This window comes from Panulirus ornatus, chromosome 33, assembly GCF_036320965.1.
Source record: "Panulirus ornatus isolate Po-2019 chromosome 33, ASM3632096v1, whole genome shotgun sequence".
NCBI classification, from domain to species: Eukaryota; Metazoa; Arthropoda; class Malacostraca; order Decapoda; family Palinuridae; genus Panulirus; species Panulirus ornatus.
Genome location: NC_092256.1, coordinates 4088300 through 4111764, shown reverse-complemented (window position 1 = coordinate 4111764; position 23465 = coordinate 4088300). Strand labels below are relative to the sequence as shown.

At 40.7% G+C, this 23465-nt stretch overlaps 1 protein-coding gene across 1 annotated transcript in view; it reads right to left on the bottom strand.

Moving 5' to 3' along the window:
• The window catches only part of LOC139759412 (uncharacterized), a 351115-nt gene that overhangs the window by 19336 nt on the left and 308314 nt on the right, over nt 1-23465 (bottom strand). Inside the window, exons 11-12 of the mRNA XM_071681497.1 lie at nt 14046-14182; nt 9529-9670 (exon numbers count right to left, since the gene is read on the bottom strand). Of these exons, the coding sequence (XP_071537598.1) occupies nt 9529-9670; nt 14046-14182 (279 nt within the window). The remainder of the gene's footprint in view (nt 1-9528; nt 9671-14045; nt 14183-23465) is intronic.

The window sequence follows — 23465 nt, the reverse complement described above, 5'->3', positions numbered from 1 at the left end:
AAAAAGTAGTCCAATAATGCTCTCTGGCCATCTCTCCCTTCCGAGATAATGTTCTGGCCTTCCACACACTCTTCAACGCTCCCAGAACCTTCGCCCCCTTCCCCACCCTGTGACTCACTTTCACTTCCATGGTTCCATCCGCTGTTAAATCCACTCCTAGAAATCTAAAACACTTCATTTCCTCCAGCTTTTTCCAATCAAACTTACCTCCCAATTGACTTAACCCTCAACCCTACTGAACCTAATAACCTTGCTCTTATTCACATTCACTCTCACATTCACACACTTTACCAAACTCAGTCACCAGCTTCTGCAGTTTCTCACCCGAATCAGTCACCAGCGTTGTATCATCAGCGAACAACGACTGACTCACTTCCCAAGCCCTCTCATCCACAACAGACTGCATACCTGTCCCTCTTTCCAAACCCCTTGCATTCACCTCCCTAACAACCCCATCCATAAACAAATCAAACAACCATGGAGACATCACGCACCCCTGCCGCAAACCGATATTCAGTGGGAACCAATCACTTTCCTCTCTTCCTACTCGTACACATGCCTTACATCCTCGAAAAAAACTTTTCACTGCTTCTAGCAACTTGACTTCCACACCATATACTCTTAATACCTTCCACAGAGCATCTCTATCAGCTCTATCATATACCTTCTCCAGATCCATAAATGCTGCGTACAAATCCATTTGTTTTTCTAAGTATCTTTCACAAACATTCTTGTAGATCTGTGTGCTGAAAAAGGACTGGTGATTGGGAATACCTGGTTTAGAAAGAGATATATACATAACTATACCTATGTAAGTAGGAGAGATGGCCAGAGAGCGTTATTGGATTTCGTGTTAATTGATAGGCGCGTGAAAGAGAGACTTTTGGATGTTAATGTGCTGAGAGGGGGAACTGGAGGGATGTCTGATCATTGTCTTGTGGAGACGAAGGTGAAGATTTGTAGAGGTTTTCAGAAAAGAAGAGAGATTGTTGGGGTGAAGAGAGTGGTGAGAGTAAGTGAGCTTGGGAAGGAGACTTGTGTGAGGAAGTACCAGGAGAGACTGAGTACAGAATGGAAAAAGGTGAGAGCAAAAGACGTAAGTGGAGTGGGGGAGGAATGGGATGTATTTAGGGAAGCAGTGATGGCTTGCGCAAAAGATGCTTGAGGCATGAAAGGTGTGGGAGGTGGGCAGATTAGAAAGGTAGTGAGTGGTGGGATGAAGATGTAAGATTATTGGTGAAAGAGAAGAGAAAGGCATTTGGACGAGTTTTGCAGGGAAATAGTGCAAATGATTGGGAGGTGTATAAACGAAAGAGGCAGGAGGTCAAGAGAAAGGTGTAAGAGGTGAAAAAGAGGGCAAATGAGAGTTGGGGTGAGAGAGTATTAGTAAATTTCAGAGAGAATTAAAAGATGTTTTGGAAGGAGGTAAATAAAGTGCGTACGACAATAGAACAAATGGAAACATCGGTGAAGGGGGCTAATGGGGAGGTAATAACAAGTAGTGGTGATGTGAGGAGATGGCGTGAGTATTTTGAAGGTTTGTTCAATGTGTTTGATGATAGAGTGGCAGATATAGGGTGTTTTGGTCGAGGTGGTGTGCGAAGTGAGAGGGTTAGGGAGAATGATTTGGTAAACAGAGGAGAGAATGTGAAAGCTTTGCGGAAGATGAAAGCAGGCAAGGTGGCGGTTTGGATGGTATTGCAGTGGAATTTATTAAAAAAGGCGGTGACAGTGTTGTTGACCGGTTGTTGAGGATATTCAATGTATGTATGGCTCATGGTGAAGTGCCTGAGGATTGGCAGAATGCATGCATAGTGCCATTGTACAAATGCGAAGGGGATAAAGGTGAGTGTTCAAATTACAGAGGTATAAGTTTGTTGAGTACTCCTGGGAAATCATATGGAAGGGTATTGATTGACAGGATGAAGGCATGTGCAGAGCATCAGACTGGGGAAGAGCAGTGTGGTTTCAGAAGTGGTAGAGGATGTGTGGATTATGTGTTTGCTTTGAATAATGTATGTAAGAAATACTTAGAAAAACAAATGGATTTGTATGTAGCATTCATGGATCTGGAGAGGGTATATGATAGTTGATAAAGATCCTCTGTGGAAGGTATTAAGAGTATATGGTATTTGAGGTAAGTTGCTAGAAGCAGTGAAAAGTTTTTATTGAGGATGTAAGGCATGTGCATGAGGAGGAAGAAAGGAAAGTGATTGGTCCTCAGTGAATGTCGGTTTGCAACAGGGGTGCGTGATGTCTCCATGGTTGTGTGATTTGTTTATGGATGGGGTTGTTAGGGATGTGAATGCAAGAGTTTTGGAGAGAAGGGCAAGTATGCAGTCTGTTGTGGATGAGAGGGCTTGGGAAGTGAGTCAGTTGTTGTTCGCTGTTGTTCGGTGTAATGCACTGAAACCAAAGCTCCCTTTCCACATCCAGGCTCCACAAAACTTTCCATATTTTACCCCAGACGCTTCACATGCCCTGGTTCAAAATATTGACAGCATGTCGACCACGGTATACTACATCGTTCCAATTCACTCCATTCCTTGCACGCACCCCTGCCGCAATTTTCCAGGCATACTCAGCAAATGTATGAGTCTGTAGTTTGAACACTTACCTTTATGCCCTTTGTACAATGGCACTATACATGCATTCTGCCAATCCTCAGGCACTTCACCATGATCCATACATACAATGAATATCCTTGTCAACAAATCAATAACACAGTCACCTCCTTTTTTTAATACATTCAACCATAATATCACCCACTCCTACCCCTTTGCTGGATTTCATCTTCTGCTAGGCTTTCACCATCTCTTCTCCCTTCACCAGATCACCCTCCCTGACTCTCTCACTTTGCACATCACTCCGACCAAAACACCCCAAATCCGCCATATTCAACAATCCTTGAAAATACTCACTCCATCTCCTCTTCACTCCATCACTACCTGTTGTCACTTCCTCCTTTACTCCCTTCATCGATGTCCTCATTTGTTCTCTTGTCTTTCACACATTACTTACCTCCTTCCTAAAGATCTTATTATTCTCCCTAAAGTTTAATGACATTCTCTCACTGTAACTCTCATTTGCCCTTTATTTCAGCCCTCGCACCTTCCTTTTGATCTTCTGCCGCTTTCTCTTATACATCTCCCAGTCATTTGCACAATATAAAACCATACTTTTCTCCAACAATTCTGACAGAACAAAACAGCTTACACACAATGACAACTTTGAAATATGATTAATGATCAACATCTAAATACCTCGCTTCTGATACTCTCCCACCTGCAGAACCTCAACAGCATGCCCAGCAACTATCTCTTAAAGAGATTTCAGTGCCCACTATTCCAACACTCACATTACTCATAAACCAAATATAACTTCTCAATATTCTTGATTTCTGAAACTTTCACCTCCAGCAACTGATATTGCCAGACATTACATTCTGTTCACCAGCACTAAACACTTGCCCATCCTGATAACATTCATCCAGTCCACCCATTCAACACAAACACCGAAAAAAAACTTACACAAACTACATGAAAGAAAACTGGTCAACCTTCACACAGGACGTGGAAACAAAGCTTCAAAACTTCAGGATACATCACTTGTGGTGCCTAGATCATGCAATCTCACACTTCATCAGTATCTCCAACCAAGCCAGCAAAAAGTGCATACCACAAGGGCAAAGAAAGAAATGTAACCCAAATTTACCCCCAACAAGTTACACAACTCATAAAGTACTGGAACCAGATCAGACACAACCACTCACCATCAAGAGAAAATTAGAGAATAAATCCAAATCCTATATAACATCATAACTAACCAAATCACCGAAAGACTAACGGATAATTAGCACTACTTCCTTGACACAGTCAATCAAAATACCCACAGCAACCACCTCTGGCACACATTAAAGACAATCCACTCTTATCACAACAGTATAGCCCCAACTCATGAAGTACCATGACTTATTTAAACAAAATCTCTTCTTCCAAAGAACACGCAAACATACTTATGGGATATCATGAAAAACTTACACAAAATCCATCTACAAATAACTGACCATCCACTCCCACTGATATAAGCAATGAAATCAAAACCTTAAAGGACTGCTATAGACTTTGATAACATATCAAACTTTCACACAAAAATTATGGCCCGTTTACGATCAAATTACTTACAGATATCTTTAGTTACCCCTGGGTACATAAAATCTATAACATCTAGTAAGTTGCCAACACAATACTAGTCCCAAAACCCTCCAAAGCACCCAGCTCCCCTCTTCCTACCACCCTATTTTACTTCTATCTTTATATCCAAGCTCTGTGAAAAACTGATCCACAACAGAATTAAACAAAAATTCCCACTCTCACACCCCACAGCATGGATTCAGACTCGAACACAAAACAACCACACTACACAATTACCTCACACAACACATCGTAGATGGACTCAACCAACCACACCCCCTCCTCCCACAAGGTACTATAGTCAATAGATATCAACAAAGCATTTTTTTGACATCGTCCTCCGAAACATCCTCACACAAAAAACACTTTACACCACACTCCACAACAAATGACTTCACCTCTAAATCACTTAAATTTTACAATGGAGTTCCCAAAGAGTAGTTGTTTTTCCAGCTCTCTTCAGTCTGTTCCTACATGAACTCCCAATACCTTTAGCAAATATCAAAATGAAGATCCTTTCGAATGCAAGCAACCTCACAAATCACATCATGACACCCTAGAATCACAAGAGCAATCAAAATGTAGCACTACATTACCTATCTGAAACAATAACTTACCAAGAACAGAATGTCAGCATATCCTTTAATAACTTTTTAACCCCAAACAGATACAAACCTAGTTCACATCCTCCAGTCATCATGAACAGACTTACTACCACTGAACAAAACACCAACCATTCTTGGCATCACATATGACAAATGACACTTACATCCCTTAGGGCTCAAATAGTTAAAGAATAGTAAGAAAGAGGAAGGAATGGTTAATATGAGATGTCAGAAAGCAGAGGAGCACAGATATAGCTAGCGATTCAGTCAGCCAGCATCAACAAGGTTAAAGTGAGCACATTATAACGATTATAGTAGGATAAGAAAGGAGAAACATAGAAACTTTGAAAAGAATATTGTGGACAAGGCAGCTGAAAATCGAAAACTTTCCGTACGTTCATCACGATTCAATCGTAAGTTAAGGAGCAGCTAATCATGCTAAGTGATTCAAAAGGAAAAATTGTAGAGGATGAGGTTAGGAAATGTGAGGAACTGAATAACAAGTTCAAAAATTTATACAGTATGTACTCTAGCATGGAAATAGAAGGTTACCCCTGAGGATCGGGTGAAAGCTCTCATTGTTCTTTTATTCAAAGGAAAAGGTGCTCAGGATATATGTAGCAATCACAGGGGAATAAGTTTATTAAATGTACCAGGAAAAGCATATGCAAGAATGTTGATTAATGGAAAGATGGAAGTGACTGAATGCAGAATAAGTGAAGAACAAGAGGGTTTTAGGAAAGGTATGGGATGTGTGTATCAGATTTTTGTAGTAAAGATGACCATGGAAAAGGATTTAGTGAAAGGTATGAAGTCGTATGCAGCTTTTATGGATCTGGAGAAAGCGTATGACAGAGTTGAGAGGAATACTTTATGGGATCTTTTATAGATATATATAGGTTAGGGTGACAACTGTTTGATGGCTTGAAATCAAATGCATGCGTGGATGGAGAGTTGAGAGAAAATTTCGGTATACATGTGGGTGTAAGGCAGAGCTGTGTGATGTCACCATGGCTTTTGAATACATATATGGATGGAGTGATATGATGAAAGCAAAACTAGGGAAAAGGGGTGCACAGATAGAGTGCGGCAGTGAGATATGGTGGCTAGTGGCAGGCCTGTTTGCGAATGTTACTATGTTGTTTGGTGAGAGTGAAGAGGAGTTGCAGAAGGTTGTAAGTGTGTTTTATGATGTGTATAAGCATAGGCAACTGAAGGTAAATGCAAGTGAAAGTAAAGTAATGATGTCTGAAAGGAAACAGAGTGAAGGCATAGATTTTGTAAAATCATATAGAGTGTAAGAAGAAAGTGTACTAAATTGTGCTTTGGATATAGGGGAAGAAAGACTGGAGAGAATTTAAGTATTTGGAAGCTGTCTTGAGTAAGTTTGGTAATACAGAAGGAGAGATAAGGGATAAAGCAGTCCAGGTCAGAAGATTCACTTGGTCCCTTAACAGAATAATGAAAGGTTGAAGTGTAAGTGTGAAGTGAGGAGAGAATTAAGCGACAGCATTGTCCTCCCAACCCTGACCTATGTAGCCCAAACACAAACATGGAAGGAGTCACATAGGTCAAGAATCCTAGGTAGGGAAAAGAGCTATATGAGAAGAGCATGTGGTGTGACTAGATGGATGGAAGAATGAAATGAAGGGGTGTATGAGAGATGTGGCAAGGCAGGGAATGCAAGGGGAATGAATTGTGGAGTGGTAGTGTGGGTAAAAGTAACACTTTGAGGTGGTTTAGGCATAAGGAAAGAATACAAGATTGGAAGTTTACAAGGAGAGTGTATGATAGTATAATGAAAAGGTTTGGTGTGAGAGGAACACCACCTGTGACATGAGCAAATAGGGTGGAAGAATACTGAAGGAAAAAAAATGTGGAATAATGTGTGGAATGGTGTATGTGAGGGCAGCATGCAAGGACAGGGATAAGTCGAGTCTCTTCTTCCATGGCTACCCCTTGATGGGAGCTCCCTGAGGGAATGGGCATCAGAAATAAAGATAGATAGATCGATTGAAAATGTTTTCACAGTGGAAGACCAGTGAGACGGAATGGGAAGGAAGTTTTGAAAATCAATGAGACATCTAGAAAAGATATCAACAAAACACTAAGAGGACTTGACCCACACAAGGTTCCTGGTCTCAATAGAATTTCAACGTATGTGCTAACAATGTGTACAGATACACTAGATAAACCCTTGAATTACATTTCACAATGTCACTGGAGAGAGGCAGTGTGCCAAAGAAATGGAAAAGGGCATCGAACTAAGGACCAGTCTCACTAACAACTAACGAGTGGTGTGTATGGTTCTGGAAAAGAACATCGGAAAACAAGCGGGTGACTTTATATGGAGGAAAAAGTACCCACGTGAGATTGTGTCACAAGCCGAGAGAGAAGAGAGAGAGAGAGAGAGAGAGAGAGAGAGAGAGAGAGAGAGAGAGAGAAGAGAGAGGAAAGGAGAGGAAAGGAGAGAGAGAGAGAGAGAGAGAGAGAGAGAGAGAGAGAGAGAGAGAGAGAGAGAGAGAGAGAGAGAGAGAGAGAGGTCTGCAGATGATGCAAAGGTCATGAAGGAGAATTGCATCATGCTTACTAGAGGAAGTAAACAGATTTTGAAATCAAGTTTGACCAAATGTAAATAGGCCTCAAGACTCTGTGTGTGAGAAGGTCTTAGGAATCGACGTTATGTCCAACTTGTCATGAGAGTTCCATGTTAGGAGGGGAGTTAGGGAAACATAGTGTGTCTGGTGATAACATCGGAATAGTTTTCAAGTGGATTGGATAATGGAAATAGCTAGCAAGCTATTCATACCCTACATAAGGCTAATACTACAATATGCTTCTCAGGTTTGGTCACTACAACTACAAGAAGCAAAAAGAAATGGTAAAGAAGGTCCATAAGAGGTTAACAAGTTAACAGATATGGCACTTAGAATGAAGCGCTGAGGTACAGGAGGCTGAAAGCTTTATATTTACCCACCTTGGAAGAAAAAAGAGTGAAGGGTGACCTGTTTTAAAAAATTGTTAATGTGGACAGTGAAAAGTTCTTCAAGATATTAAGTAAGGTCAAAAAGGTCAATGAACGGAACGGAATGACTAAGGACACGGTTATTGCAGACAGCATACATAAATTCAAGAGGCTGTATGATAGCAGAAAATGTTCAAGAAATGGGGTGCCAGAAGGGTAAAACTCCCTCCCCATACAGTACAAATGGGTAATTACAGACAGGTAATTATCTTTCCCTTACTGCAGTGGTATATCCTCACTGCTTAGGTTCCCATTAATAGACCTCAAAGTGTTGCCTTTCAAGTTTGCTTTTCTTGCTTAAAAACACTCAAAATGGAAACTGGAAAAGTATGACAAAGTTTTCACATAACAGAAAAGTAGTGTAGTGAATATGTGACTGGATTTCCTCATGGATTATTCTGAAAAATACATAATTAACGTCCAAAGTTGACCATAAAACCACACACATTCCGAGTTATAGTGTAATATCGTGAAATATATCCAAGAAAGTAAAACAAGAAAAAAGACATAGAGTACAAATAGAATAATGTGGTGCCTGACAGTCAGCTGCCCCCTCCACACACACACACACACACACACACACACACACACACAGCCACACACATACACACAGATACAAACATTAGCAATGACCTTCTCAGAAATATGGTTAAGCTAATCAGTATAGAAATTTTAGAATTTTGAATGTTAGATAAAATGCTGAGTTTCTTTAGCACTACAAGACTGTAAGGGACAAATGATCTACCTTAACAGGATAAAAGAAAAATCTATGATACATCCAATACAAAAAAGGTATATGAAGCACAAAAGAAGACTGAAATTAAAAGGAAGAAGTGGAATGCAACGGTAGGAGGCTTCGAACATACTGAACTGAGGAATATGTGATGTATGAAACTGTACAAAAATAAGTACATCTTTAACCCATATATCTGACATTCTTCCCATAATAAATTGTTGATGTAACATATAAACTTGACTACTTAAAGTCAACAGTATACAATAGATAATGCCAGCAGAGAGGTGTAATGCTCATCTGTGAAGCATTTCTTTCAATTTTTTCCAAAAGTTATTCATGGAAGGTAAGAGTGTGATAAACCCTAGTTTATTCCAAGTTTGGGACTTTGATAGTCTAAAATGATGGTTTATGTTCAACCATTTACAAAAGGGTTAGAAGCTATTTTGACGTTATCTCAGTTTTTGAGCTAAATGAGAGCTGAATTTCATGTGATCTGAGCATCAGATTAACTGTGTTTGGATGATTAAGGATTTGAACAGTAAGGGGTTACGTAATGTATGGCTATATGTAATCATATAATTTGTTCTACTTGGCTTTTGGAGGTGAAGAGTGTTGGGTTTGTAGTTCCTGATATAATCGTGCTGCCTTTCCTGGGAAATAGTTCATGATTTGTATGATGCTTATTTCTACAAACATAAAATCCCTAACCTCTGTACCGCCTAATGAGAAGATACTGCACAAGAAGTCTTTCATCCCAAATTCCACCTCTTTATATATTAGTCTGTCTCTCATTATGTCGTATACACTGCAAAATAATGTATTGTATGGAAAAATAAATAATGTTCACTACCTCAGCTATTTTGAGCTTTCAACTGGCTAATAAAGTATCTACCTACCTATCTTTCTCTCATACTGCTCTACTTTGGCTAGCCAAAGCACCAAACTAAAATAGAATTATTAGATTCTAACCTCCAAGTTGACGTGAGAGCCCAGCATCCTGAAACGGACACCAGTAACAACATATCCTTCCGGTGCAACAAGACGGTCCAGGTCTATATTACGATCTTCGTACGATAACTTCTTGAAATGTGTTCCTTCAGCATAAGCAGTGCTGTCAATGAAAGATTGTCATTAAAAATTACAAAAAGTTGCTACGAATAATGGCATTAGGATGTGAGTTACATATGATTAAGTAGTAAATAAGCATTCTAATTCATTAGACAGAACTTACGGAAGGAACTTAGTATTTATATTTCTGTATCCTAAAAACTATAACATTATGGCTCATGCAGAATGTCTTCCACATACAAGTTTCTTTGCATCAGCAAATTCTTCCTTCAGGATTTTCCTTCCATTTAACTATTTCATCACAAGTTTCTTGCTTAATTTCAAGTTTTGTCATCTAGTCATTCTACTTCTATTTCATCACTCTGTTAAAATGTTAAAGTTTGTGGTCATCACCCCTCACTCTTGCCTCTTTCAATCTTTCACTGTAACTTGGCTCCCTTAATTCTGGTACCACCTTTGTTGCTCTCTTCTAGACCTCCTCTGTTAGCTCCTTGTGCTTCTTTAAATCTTTGAATGCAACATCTAACCTTGAGAAGCATATTCTAGTAATCAAGATATGAGCAGCTTGCTGAATATTTCCTTATCCATGAACTTGAATGTAGTTCTACTGTTTGACTGCAAACAGTTGGTTTCCTTAACTAATCTTCTAAAGTGAGATTCCGGAAACGATTAGGGTTGACATCAACTGCAAGTCTTTCTTACACACAGAATCTTGCAGCTCATTTCCTGCTTATTTCCACTGCAAACATAATCAAGTAGCAGTCTCTATCTTCTGCAAGTTACGTACATACATTATGAAGAGTAACACTACCAGACCAGAGCTCTTTAGCACTTCGCTAATGACCCTAACCCATTTTGTGAAGGCTCGTCTAACATGCATCCTTTCTTCCTTTTCACGAAGATAATCTATCTACTGAGAGAGTCTCCATTTCATCCGTGGAGGCCACAACATTCCAGCACAGGTACAACCAATATATTTAAACTGGAAGAGCATAAGATACATGGCTTGGTAAAAAGACAAAAACAAAGGGTGAGGGATCTAAATCCTATTTTTCGCATAACTGATGACAGCAACTGACACGCTGGAAATTCAAAGAATATTGCATGTTTCATGACCTTCTCTGTGGCTCTCAGGATAAAAATAAGCTAATCTAGTATGCCAAAGAAGAAGTATACAAATAAATCAGACTGAATTACACACCAGATAATAAAGATACCTTGATAATGGCAGATGCTAGCATGTTTCTTTAGCACAGGAACATCTCTCGACTTACATATATTTGAATTGAGCCATTTCTAGAATCATGCACGCATTCCATTTATACTTTTCTTAACCTATAGGGGCTTAAACTGGAAATAACTCAATCATCATTGAGCTGGCAGCAGTGGTAAGGTGTTGCCAGCACCATGCAAGAAGTGTGCACATACATTGCATGGATACAGTCATGGAGTGCACTAGCAACCTGTATATTGCATATGATTTGCCCCTTACATCATGCTGCTGAGGCATCTTTTAAATTTTAGTACCAGTGGTGCTAAGAAGCGTAAGGACATCACCACTGAGGTTAAAATGGATGTGCTCAAATGTTTTGAGAGAGGTGAACAAACAGCTGATATCAAGCATGCTCTTGGACTTAATGAATCTACATTATGGAATATGGGAAGGGGAATGCCAAGAGGGGAACATAACCAGCACATCAAAGACCTTGTAATCCCAAACTTCAATTATGAAGAGAATGGAACAAATGTTGAGCACACAGATTGAACACCAAAACTCATGAAATTTAGATCTTCCTGTGTGGAGGACTATGTGCTACTCCTGCCTTTTGGCAAAATGACAGGAGCAGTAGATAGAAGTAGTAGTATGTAGGAACATTTAGGTAGAGACATTAGGTAGTAGTAGTAGGAAGGAGCATTAGATAGTAGTAGTCATTAGGAACATTAGATGGGAGCCTCTCCAAACATTGCATTAGACGTGCCCTCTGCCAATGGCCTGTTAAGGGTGAGGCACGAAAGGCTAAGAAGTGGCACTGAAGTTCTTTAGTTATGGAGACTCCGTTGCCATGGCCACCCCTTTGAGGGAGTTCCGTTTGGAACAGGCGTTAGAGATAGACTTATGAAAATGTTCCTATCAACATGCTTGTGATACAAGCAAAGCCCCTGAGTACATGTAATGAATTAGCAGCAGATGGAGCAGCAAAGAAATTTGAAACAAGTCCTGGTTAGTTTGGAAATTTTTGGAAACTGTCAAAGCAAGATGACTGGTGAGGCTGATGTCCTTGCTGCCAGCAATTTCCCAGGAACCCTCATGACCCATATCGAGGAAGGCACTTATTCTTCTAAGCGATTTCTAAACTGGAAAGAGTGGATTAATTTGCCTTTCTGTTTGGAGGAGGCAACGCCGAGGGTGACTGTAAGCTTGAATGGTCTACCATTCAGATAATCTGGCCTGGGATCTTAATAGATACATGAAGGAATATTTGCCTGTCTAACATTATTCTAATCTGAAGGACTAAATAACAGGGAAAGTTTTCTGTGATTATTTTGCTACAAACCTTCATGTACAGCTAAAGGAGAATATAAGCAAAGAAGACTATGATTCAAATTTCTTCTTATCGATAATACTCTTGGCCATTCACCTTCAGTACAGGAACTTAGTGACAATATCAAGGTAGGCTTTCTTCCACCAATACTATATCTCTAATCCAGCCAATGGACCAAGGGGGGTAATATCTACCTTCAAGGACTGCCTTTTGGGAAAACTTCTGCAGTGCTTGTGAAGGCTATAGAGAATGACTAGACAATTATGAAGGAATTCTGGAAGTCCTTCACCATCAGAGATGCCATCATAATCATCAGTGAGGCTTGATGAGAGATCACCTGTGTTTGTATGAAGAAAGTATGGCAAAAGCTTTGCTCTGAGCTTGTTCATACTTTCCAGGGTTTTGACAGCAACATCAAGGTACCAAAAACACATGCATACATTTTGAAATGGTGAAGAAGATCATCTTTGATGAGACTAAGGATAGTGATGTGGAGGAATTGATGAAATTGCATAAGTAAAAGCTTTCAAATTAAGATCTCATTCATTTGAAGAAAGAAGGTGGCAGAGGAAGAAGAGGAGGTCAAGCAAGTGAGTTCTCTCACTAGCAAATGGTTAGCTGAAGCATTTCACCACAATGACCTTGTTCTCATGCTATTTGACGAGGATGACCCAAACACTGAATGAAGTTCAAATGTGGCCAAAAATGCCCTAACTGACATCAGGTGCTGTACAAAAATTCACCATGAGAAGACAATGAAGGCTAAACAGACAACACTTGATTTCTTTCTGAAGAAAAAGGACACTCATAAGGAGGTCCAGCCATCAACATCTAGTGATTTAATAGCTGAAGTCACTCGACCATCACCATCACCTTCCACAACTATTTCATCTGATCCAGATGACCGCCTTCCCTTGTAACTCTGTCATTCACCTCCTCACTCTCCATAAGCTCTAGGAACATAAGAAACAAGTTTATTATTTTCTGTCTTTATCAATACAATTCATTGAACAGTATGTATACGCATTATAATATCTTATATTTCCTGATTTTTTTCTGGTATAATGTTATGTAATATCTTCTTTATAGCAAAGCCCCTCTGATATCCATTACTTTCATTATTTAATGAACGAGTTTTGATTTCGTGACAATTTCAAGATCATAATTATTGTGTAAATCGCAAGGTCCCTGTAATCTCTAAGAGGAATCTCTCTAGATAAAACAGTAGGTCATTACAATCTTAAGATTCATTGGCAATTACTTTAGACAGAAAGGGAAAAGTCATCATTTTTCATATGATCAGAAAGAAAGATATTTATGCCTCTTCTCCATGGTATCATATGAATCACTTATGAAAGCAAAAAATACCAATTAGAAAAATTATTTTTTGATTCAGATATTTTCTCTCAACTATTTCCAATGGCTCAAAAGCTGAACTTAATAACGTAAAAGCAACATTTCTAAGGACCACTCTGCAAATGGGTATCACTTTATCTAACATTTATGGTCTGAAAGGACAATCCACCGAGTCTTCCCTGAAATCTCAGGTGCCCCTTACTATGGAGGTTAATTTCCTTCCTTTGCTTCCCCTTTTCCTTCTTGCTACTGTGTATCCAGAAAATGAGGTTATGTATGATTCTATCTCCTTATCAGATTTTGGTTCATCAACAATGTTTGATTTGCTTTCCTCTACATGGTTTCTAAACTTCAGCTCTTTCCCATTTACCATCACCATCGCAGCCTTTATTTCATGCACTATAGTTGTTTCGTGGAAATATTATCAGAAATCTCATTACCAGTAAAATTTTCAAGAGGCCACTGATACACTTTTAGTACTTTCATAGCATAGATAATTTGCAGAAGCAAACACTTTACCTGATGATGCTAATAGGCTCCACATCAACCCAATGTAGAGTAGAGCTGTTGATTAGTCCCTGAGACAGTGCTTGACCCTGCTGGATCTTAAGATGGATTACTCTTCTCTGTTTTGTGAACTTTACACCCGTGACCACCTGCAATAAAGATAATTTTCAATACTAGAGTCTACATTATTTGCTTATCAGCAAAAGTTGTAAGCTTTTATGAGTTTAACATTTGTGGGACTATTCCCACAGCATTACAGGTACCAAGTATGAATGAAACTTGCAACAGTTTTGCTTTCCTGGCATGAACCACCTTGATCCAGTTGCAAGCCAAAATCCCCAACCATTTATGAAGAATCCAATGCTTTCTTTGCAAAATAGAAGCATTTATAGATGCCAGGTGATTGGTGGTGGTGCACAAAGATTTATGGGTATGTGGGTGGGTCGGGCCATTCTTTCGTCTGTTTCCTTGCGCTACCTCGCTAACACGGGAGACAGCGACAAAGCAAAATAATCAAATATAAATAACATATATATATATATATATATGTTATATTTATATATATATATATATATATATATATTTATTTTTTTTTCTTGTCACTGTCTCCCGCGTTTGCGAGGTAGCGCAAGGAAACAGACGAAAGAAATGGCCCAACCCACCCCCATACACATGTATATACATACGTCCACACACGCAAATATACATACCTACACAGCTTTCCATGGTTTACCCCAGACGCTTCACATGCCTTGATTCAATCCACTGACAGCACGTCAACCGCGGTATACCACATCACTCCAATTCACTCTATTCCCTGCCTTCCTTTCACCCTCCTGCATGTTCAGGCCCCGATCACACAAAATCTTTTTCACTCCATCTTTCCACCTCCAATTTGGTCTCCCTCTTCTCCTCGTTCCCTCCACCTCCGACACATATATCCTCTTGGTCAATCTTTCCTCACTCATTCTCTCCATGTGACCAAACCATTTCAAAACACCCTCTTCTGCTCTCTCAACCACGCTCTTTTTATTTCCACACATCTCTCTTACCCTTACGTTACTTACTCGATCAAACCACCTCACACCACACATTGTCCTCAAACATCTCATTTCCAGCACATCCATCCTCCTGCGCACAACTCTATCCATAGTCCACGCCTCGCAACCATACAACATTGTTGGAACCACTATTCCTTCAAACATACCCATTTTTGCTTTCCGAGATAATGTTCTCGACTTCCACACATTCTTCAAGGCTCCCAGAATTTTCGCCCCCTCCCCCACCCTATGATCCACTTCCGCTTCCATGGTTCCATCCGCTGCCAGATCCACTCCCAGATATCTAAAACACTTCACTTCCTCCAGTTTTTCTCCATTCAAACTCACCTCCCAATTGACTTGACCCTCAACCCTACTGTACCTAATAACCTTGCTCTTATTCACATTTACTCTTAACTTTCTTCTTTCACACACTTTACCAAACTCAGTCACCAGCTTCTGCAGTTTCTCACATGAATCAGCCACCAGCGCTGTATCATCAGCGAACAACAACTGACTCACTTCCCAAGCTCTCTCATCCCCAACAGACTTCATACTTGCCCCTTTCCAAAACTCTTGCATATATATATATATATATATATATATATATATATATATATATATATATATATATATATATATATATATATATATATATACACATTTCAACGTATACATACATATACACACACAGAAATATACATATATACACATGTACATATTCATACTTACTGCCTTCATCTATTCTTGTCGCGACCCCGCCACACATGAAATGGCACAGCTTTTCCCCTGCGCGCGTGCGAGGTAGCGCTAGGGAAAGACAACAAAGGCCACATTCGTACACACTCAGTCTCTAGCCGTTATGTTTAATGCACCGAAACCACAGCTCCCTTTCCACATTCAGGTCCCACAAAACTTTCCATGGTTTACTCAGACGCTTCACATGCCCTTGTTCAATCCATTGAAAGCACGTTGATCCCGGTATACCACATCGTTCCAATTAACATTTTTCCTTGCACGCCTTTCACCCTCCTGTAAGTTCAGGCCCCGATCGCTCAAAATCTTTTTCACTCCATCCTTCCACCTACAATTTTGTCTCCCACTTCGCCTCGTTCCTTCCTCCTCTGACACATATATCATCTTTGTCAATCTTTCCTCACTCATTCTCTCCATGTGACCAAACGATTTCAATACACCCTCTTCTGATCTCTCATCTACACTCTTTTTATTACCACACATCTCTCTTACCCTTACATTACTTACTCGACCAAACCACCTCACACCACATATTGTCCTTAAACATCTCGTTTCCAACACATCCACCCTCCTCCGCACAACCCTATCTATAGCCCATGGCTCGTAACCATATAACATTGTTGGAACCACTATTCCTTGAAACATAGCCATTTTTGCTCTCGGAGATAACATTATCGCCTTCCATACATTCTTCAACGTTCCCAGAACCTTCGCCCCCTCCCCCACCCTGTGACTAGCTTCCGTTTCCATAGTTTCATTCGCTGCTAAATCCACTCCCAGATATCTAAAATACTTCACTTCATCCACTTTTTTCCATTCAAACTTATCTCCCAAATGAATTGTCCCTCGACCCTGCTGACCCTAATAACCTTGCTCTTATTCACATTTATTCTCAACTTTCTTCTTTCACACATATTGCTAAACTCAGTCACCAGCTTCTGCAGTTTCTCACCCGAATCAGCCACCAGCGCTGTATCATCAACGAAAAACAACTGACTCCCTTCCGAAGCCCTCTCATCGACAACAGACCTTATACTTGCTCCTATCTCCAAAACTCTTGCTTTCACCTCTCTAACAACCCCATCCATAAACAAGTTAAACAACCATGGTGACATCACGCACCCCTGCCACAATCCGACATTCACTGGGAACCAATCACTTTCCTTTCTTCTTATTCGTACACATGCCTTACATCCTTGGTGAAAACTTTTCACTGCTTCTAGCAACTTACCTCCCACTCCACATACTCTTAATATCTTCCACAGAGCATCTCTATTAACTCGATCATATGCCTTCTCCACATCCATAAATGCTAAATACAAATCCATTTGCTTTTCTAAGTATTTCTCACATACATTCTTCAAAGCAAACACCTCATCCACACATCGTCTAACACTTCTGAAACCACACTGCTCTTCCCCAGTCTGATGCTCTCTACATGCCTTCAGCCTCTCAATCAATACCCTCCCATATAATTTCACAGGAATTCTCAACAAACATATAGTCTGTAATTTGAACTCTCACCTTTATCCCCTTTGCCTTTGTACAATGGCACCATGCATGCATTCCGTCAATCATCAGGCACTTCACCATGAACCATACATACATGAAATATCCTCACCAACCAGTCAACAACACAGTCGCCTCCTTTTCTAATAAATTCCGCTGTAATAGCATCGAAACTCGCCACCTTACCGGATTTCGTCTTCCGCAAAGTCTTTACTACCTCTTATCTGTTTACGAAACAATTCTTCGCACACTACCTCGACCAAAAGACCCTCTATCTGCCACTTTATCATCACACACAATGAACAAAACTTCAAAATACTCACTCCATCTCCTCCTCACTACACCACTAGTTATTACATCCCCATTAGCCCCCTTCACCGATGTTCTGACGACATTTGTTCTCTTATCTTGCGCATGTTATTTACCTCGTTCCAAAGCATCTTTTTATTCTCCCTAAAATTTAATGACACTCTCACCCCAACTCTCATTTGTCCTCTTTTTCACCTTTTGCACCTTTCTCTTGACCTCCTGCCTTTTTCTTTCATACATCTCCCAGTCATTTGCACTATTTTCCTGCAAAAATTGTCCAAATACCTCTCTCTCTCTTTCACTAACAGTCTTACTTCTTCATCCCACCACTCACCACCCTTTCTAATCTGCCTACTTCGAGCCTTTCTCATGCCAGAGGTATCTTTGCACAAGCCATCACTGGGTCCCGAAACACATCCCATTCGTCCCCCACTCTCATTACGTCATTTGCTCTCACATTTTCCCATTCTGCATTCAATCTCTCCTGGTTCTTTCTTACACAATTCTCCTTTCCAAGCTCATTTACTCTCACCACTCTTTTCACCCCAAGATTCTCTCTTCTTTTCTGAAAACCTCTATAAATCTTCACCTTCGCCTCCACAAGATAAGGATCAAACATCCCGCCAGTTGCCTTTCTCAGCACATTAACACCTAAAAAGTCTCTCTTTCACGCGCCTCTCAGTTAACACGTAATCCAATAACGCTCTCTGACCGTCTCTCCTACTTACATATCTATATTTATGTATATTTTTCTTTTTAAACCAGGTATTCCGAATGACTAGTTCTTTTTAGCACACAAATCTACAAACTCTTCACAATTTCCATTTACAACACTAAACACCCCATGTACAACAATCATACTCTGAACTGTATGTATATACATGTGTATGTGGGTGTGTTGGGCCATTCTTTCGTCTGTTTCCTTGCGCTACCTCGCTAACGCGGGAGACAGCGACAAAGCAATATATATATATATATATATATATATATATATATATATATATATATATATATATATGCTGAGAGGTGCAACTGGAGGGATGTCTGATCATTATCTTGTGGAGGCTAAGGTGAAGATTAGTATGGGTTTTCAGAAAAGAGGAGTGAATGTTGGGGTGAAGAAGGTGGTGAGAGTGAGTGAGCTTGGGAAGGAGACCTGTGTGGGGAAGTACCAGGAGAGACTGTGTACAGAATGGAAAAAGGTGAGAACAATGGAAGTAAGGGGAGTGGGGGAGGAATGGGATGTATTTAGGGAATCAGTGATGGATTGCGCAAAAGATGCTTGTGGCATGAGAAGAGTGGGAGGGGGGCTGTTTAGAAAGGGTAGTGAGTGGTGGGATGAAGAAGTAAGAGTATTAGTGAAAGAGAAGAGAGAGGCATTTGGACGATTTTTGCAGGGAAAAAATGCAATTGAGTGGGAGAAGTATAAAAGAAAGAGACAGGAGGTCAAGAGAAAGGTGCAAGAGGTGAAAAAAAGGGCAAATGAGAGTTGGGGTGAGAGACTATCAGTAAATTTTAGGGAGAATAAAAAGATGTTCTGGAAGGAGGTAAATAGGGTGCGTAAGACAAGGGAGCAAATGGGAACTTCAGTGAAGGGCGTAAATGGGGAGGTGATAACAAGTAGCGGTGATGTGAGAAGGAGATGGAATGAGTATTTTGAAGGTTTGTTGAATGTGTCTGATGACAGAGTGGCAGATATAGGGTGTTTTGGTCGAGGTGGTGTGCAAAGTGAGAGGGTTAGGGAAAATGATTTGGTAAACAGAGAAGAGGTAGTAAAAGCTTTGCGGAAGATGAAAGCCGGCAAGGCAGCAGGTTTGGATGGTATTGCAGTGGAATTTATTAAAAAAGGGGGTGACTGTATTGTTGACTGGTTGGTAAGGTTATTTAATGTATGTATGACTCATGGTGAGGTGCCTGAGGATTGGCGGAATGCGTGCATAGTGCCATTGTACAAAGGCAAAGGGGATAAGAGTGAGTGCTCAAATTACAGAGGTATAAGTTTGTTGAGTATTCCTGGTAAATTATATGGGAGGGTATTGATTGAGAGGGTGAAGGCATATACAGAGCATCAGATTGGGGAAGAGCAGTGCGGTTTCAGAAGTGGTAGAGGATGTGTGGATCAGGTGTTTGCTTTGAAGAATGTATGTGAGAAATACTTAGAAAAGCAAATGGATTTGTATGTAGCATTTATGGATCTGGAGAAGGCATATGATAGAGTTGATAGAGATGCTCTGTGGAAGGTATTAAGAATATATGGTGTTGGAGGCAAGTTGTTAGAAGCAGTGAAAAGTTTTTATCGAGGATGTAAGGCATGTGTACGTGTAGGAAGAGAGGAAAGTGATTGGTTCTCAGTGAATGTAGGTTTGCGGCAGGGGTGTGTGATGTCTCCATGGTTGTTTAATTTGTTTATGGATGGGGTTGTAAGGGAGGTAAATGCAAGAGTCCTGGAAAGAGGGGCAAGTATGAAGTCTGTTGGGGATGAGAGAGCTTGGGAAGTGAGTCAGTTGTTGTTCGCTGATGATACAGCGCTGGTGGCTGATTCATGTGAGAAACTGCAGAAGCTGGTGACTGAGTTTGGTAAAGTGTGTGGAAGAAGAAAGTTGAGAGTAAATGTGAATAAGAGCAAGGTTATTAGGTACAGTAGGGGTGAGGGTCAAGTCAATTGGGAGGTGAGTTTGAATGGAGAAAAACTGGAGGAAGTGAAGTGTTTTAGATATCTGGGAGTGGATCTGGCAGCGGATGGAACCATGGAAGCGGAAGTGGATCATAGGGTGGGGGAGGGGGCGAAAATTTTGGGAGCCTTGAAAAATGTGTGGAAGTCGAGAACATTATCTCGGAAAGCAAAAATGGGTATGTTTGAGGGAATAGTGGTTCCAACAATGTTGTATGGTTGCGAGGCGTGGGCTATGGATAGAGATGTGCGCAGGAGGATGGATGTGCTGGAAATGAGATGTTTGAGGACAATGTGTGGTGTGAGGTGGTTTGATCGAGTAAGTAACGTAAGGGTAAGAGAGATGTGTGGAAATAAAAAGAGCGTGGTTGAGAGAGCAGAAGAGGGTGTTTTGAAATGGTTTGGGCACATGGAGAGAATGAGTGAGGAGAGATTGACCAAGAGGATATATGTGTCGGAGGTGGAGGGAACGAGGAGAAGAGGGAGACCAAATTGGAGGTGGAAAGATGGAGTGAAAAAGATTTTGTGTGATCGGGGCCTGAACATGCAGGAGGGTGAAAGGAGGGCAAGGAATAGAGTGAATTGGAGTCATGTGGTATACAGGGGTTGACGTGCTGTCAGTGGATTGAATCAAGGCATGTGAAGCGTCTGGGGTAAACCATGGAAAGCTGTGTAGGTATGTATATTTGCGTGTGTGGACGTGTGTATGTACATGTGTATGGGGGGGGGGGGTTGGGCCATTTCTTTCGTCTGTTTCCTTGCGCTACCTCGCAAACGCGGGAGACAGCGACAAAGTATAAAATAAAGAAAAAAAAAAAAAAATATATATATATATATATATATATATAGTTTCTCGCTGTTTCCCGCGTTTGCGAGGTAGCGCGAGGAAACAGACGAAAGAATGGCTCAACCTTCCCACGTAAACATGTATATATATAAATGTCCACACAAGCACATAGGCATACTTATACATCTGAACGTATACATATATATACACACACAGACATATACATACATACACATGTACATAATTCATACTGTCTACCCTTATTCATTCACGTCACCACCCCGCCACACATGAAATGACAACCCCCTCCCCCCTGCATGTGCGCTAGGAAGCGCTAGGAAAAGACAAGAAAGGCCACATTCGTTCACACTCAGTCTCTAGCTGACATGTATAATGCACCGAAACCATAGCTCCCTTTCCCCATCGAGGCCCCATAGAACTTTCCATGTTTTACTCCAGACGCTTCAAATGCCCTGGTTCAATACACTGATAGCACGTCGACCCCGGTATACCACATCGTTCCAATTCACTCTATTCCTTGCACGCCTTACACCTTCCAGCATTTTCAGGCCCCGATCAATCAGAATCTCTTTCACTCCATCTTTCCACCTCCAATCTGGTCTCCCTTCTCCTTCCCTCCACCTTCAACACATATTGTCAATCTTTGTCAACCTTTCCTGAATCATTCTCTCCATGTGACCAAACCATTTCAAAACACCCTCTTTTGCTCTCTCAACCACGCTCTTTTTATTACCACACATCTCTCTCACCCTTTCATTACTTAGTCGATCAAACCACCACACACCACATATTGTCCTCAAACATCTCATTTCCAGCACATCCACCCTCCTCCGTACAACTCTATCTATAGCCCATGCCTCGCAACCATATAACACTAGTCCCTCAAACATACCCTTTTTTGGTTTCCAAGATAACGTTCTCGACTTCCACACATTTTTCAACGCTCTCAGAACTTTCGCCCCCTCCCCCACTCTATGATTCACTTCCGCCTCCATGGTTCCATCCGCTGCCAGATCCACTCCCAGATATCTAAAACACTTTACTCCCTCCAGTTTTTCTCCATTCAAACTTACCTCCCAGTTGACTTGTCCCTCAACCCTACTATACCTAATAACCTTGCTCTTATTCACATTTACTCTCGGCTACCTTCTCTCACACACTTTACTAAACTCAGTAATCAGCTTCTACAGTTTCTCACCCGAATCAGCCACCAGCGCTACATCATCAGCGAACAACAACTGACTCACTTCCCAAGCTCTCTCATCCATAAGAGACTGCATACTTGCCCCTCTTTCCAAAACTCTTGCACTCACCTCCCAAACAACCCTATCCATAAACATCACACACCCCTGCCGCAAACCAACATTCACTGAGAACCAATCACTTTCCTCTCTTCCTACACGTACACATGCCTTACATCCTCGATAAAAACTTTTCACTGCTTCTAACAACTTGCCTCCTACACCATATATTCTTAATACCTTCCACAGATTATCATCTCTATCCTATGCCTTCTCCAGATCCATAAATGCTACATACAAATCCATTTGCTTTTCTGAGTAATTCTCACATACATTCTTCAAAGCAAACATCTGATCCACACATCCTCTACCAGTTCTGAAACCACACTGCTCTTTCCCAACCTGATGCTCTGTATATGCCTTCACCCTCTCAATCAATACCCTCCTATATACTTTCCCAGGAATATTCAACAAACTTATACCTCTGTAATTTGAGGAGTCACCTTTATCCCCTTTGCCTTTGTACAATGGCACTATATAAGTATTCCGCCAATCCTCAGGCACCTCAGCATGAGTCATACATACATTAAATAACCCTACCAACCAGTCAACAATACAGTCACTCACTTTTTTTAATAAATTCCACTGGAGTACCATTCAAACCCACTGCCTTGCCGGCTTTCATCTTCTACAAAGCTTTTACTACCTTTTCTCTGTTTACCAAATCATTCTCTCTAACCCTCTCACTTTGCACACCACCTCGATCAAAACATCCTCTATTTGCCACTCTATCATCAAACACATTCAAGAAACCTTCAAAATATTCACTCCATCTCTTCACATCACCACTACTTGTTATTAACTCCCCAATGGCCCCCTTCACTGATGTTATCATTTATTCCCTTGTCCTACGCACTTTATTTACCTCCTTCAAAAACCTCTTTAATGCTACTCTCTCACCATTTGCCCTCATTTTCCCTCATTTTCACCTTTTGCATCGCTCTCCTTACCTGTTGCTTGTTTCTTTTATACATCTCCCAGTCATTTGCATTATCTTCATGCAAAAATCGTCCAAATGCCTCTCTCTTCCCTTTCACT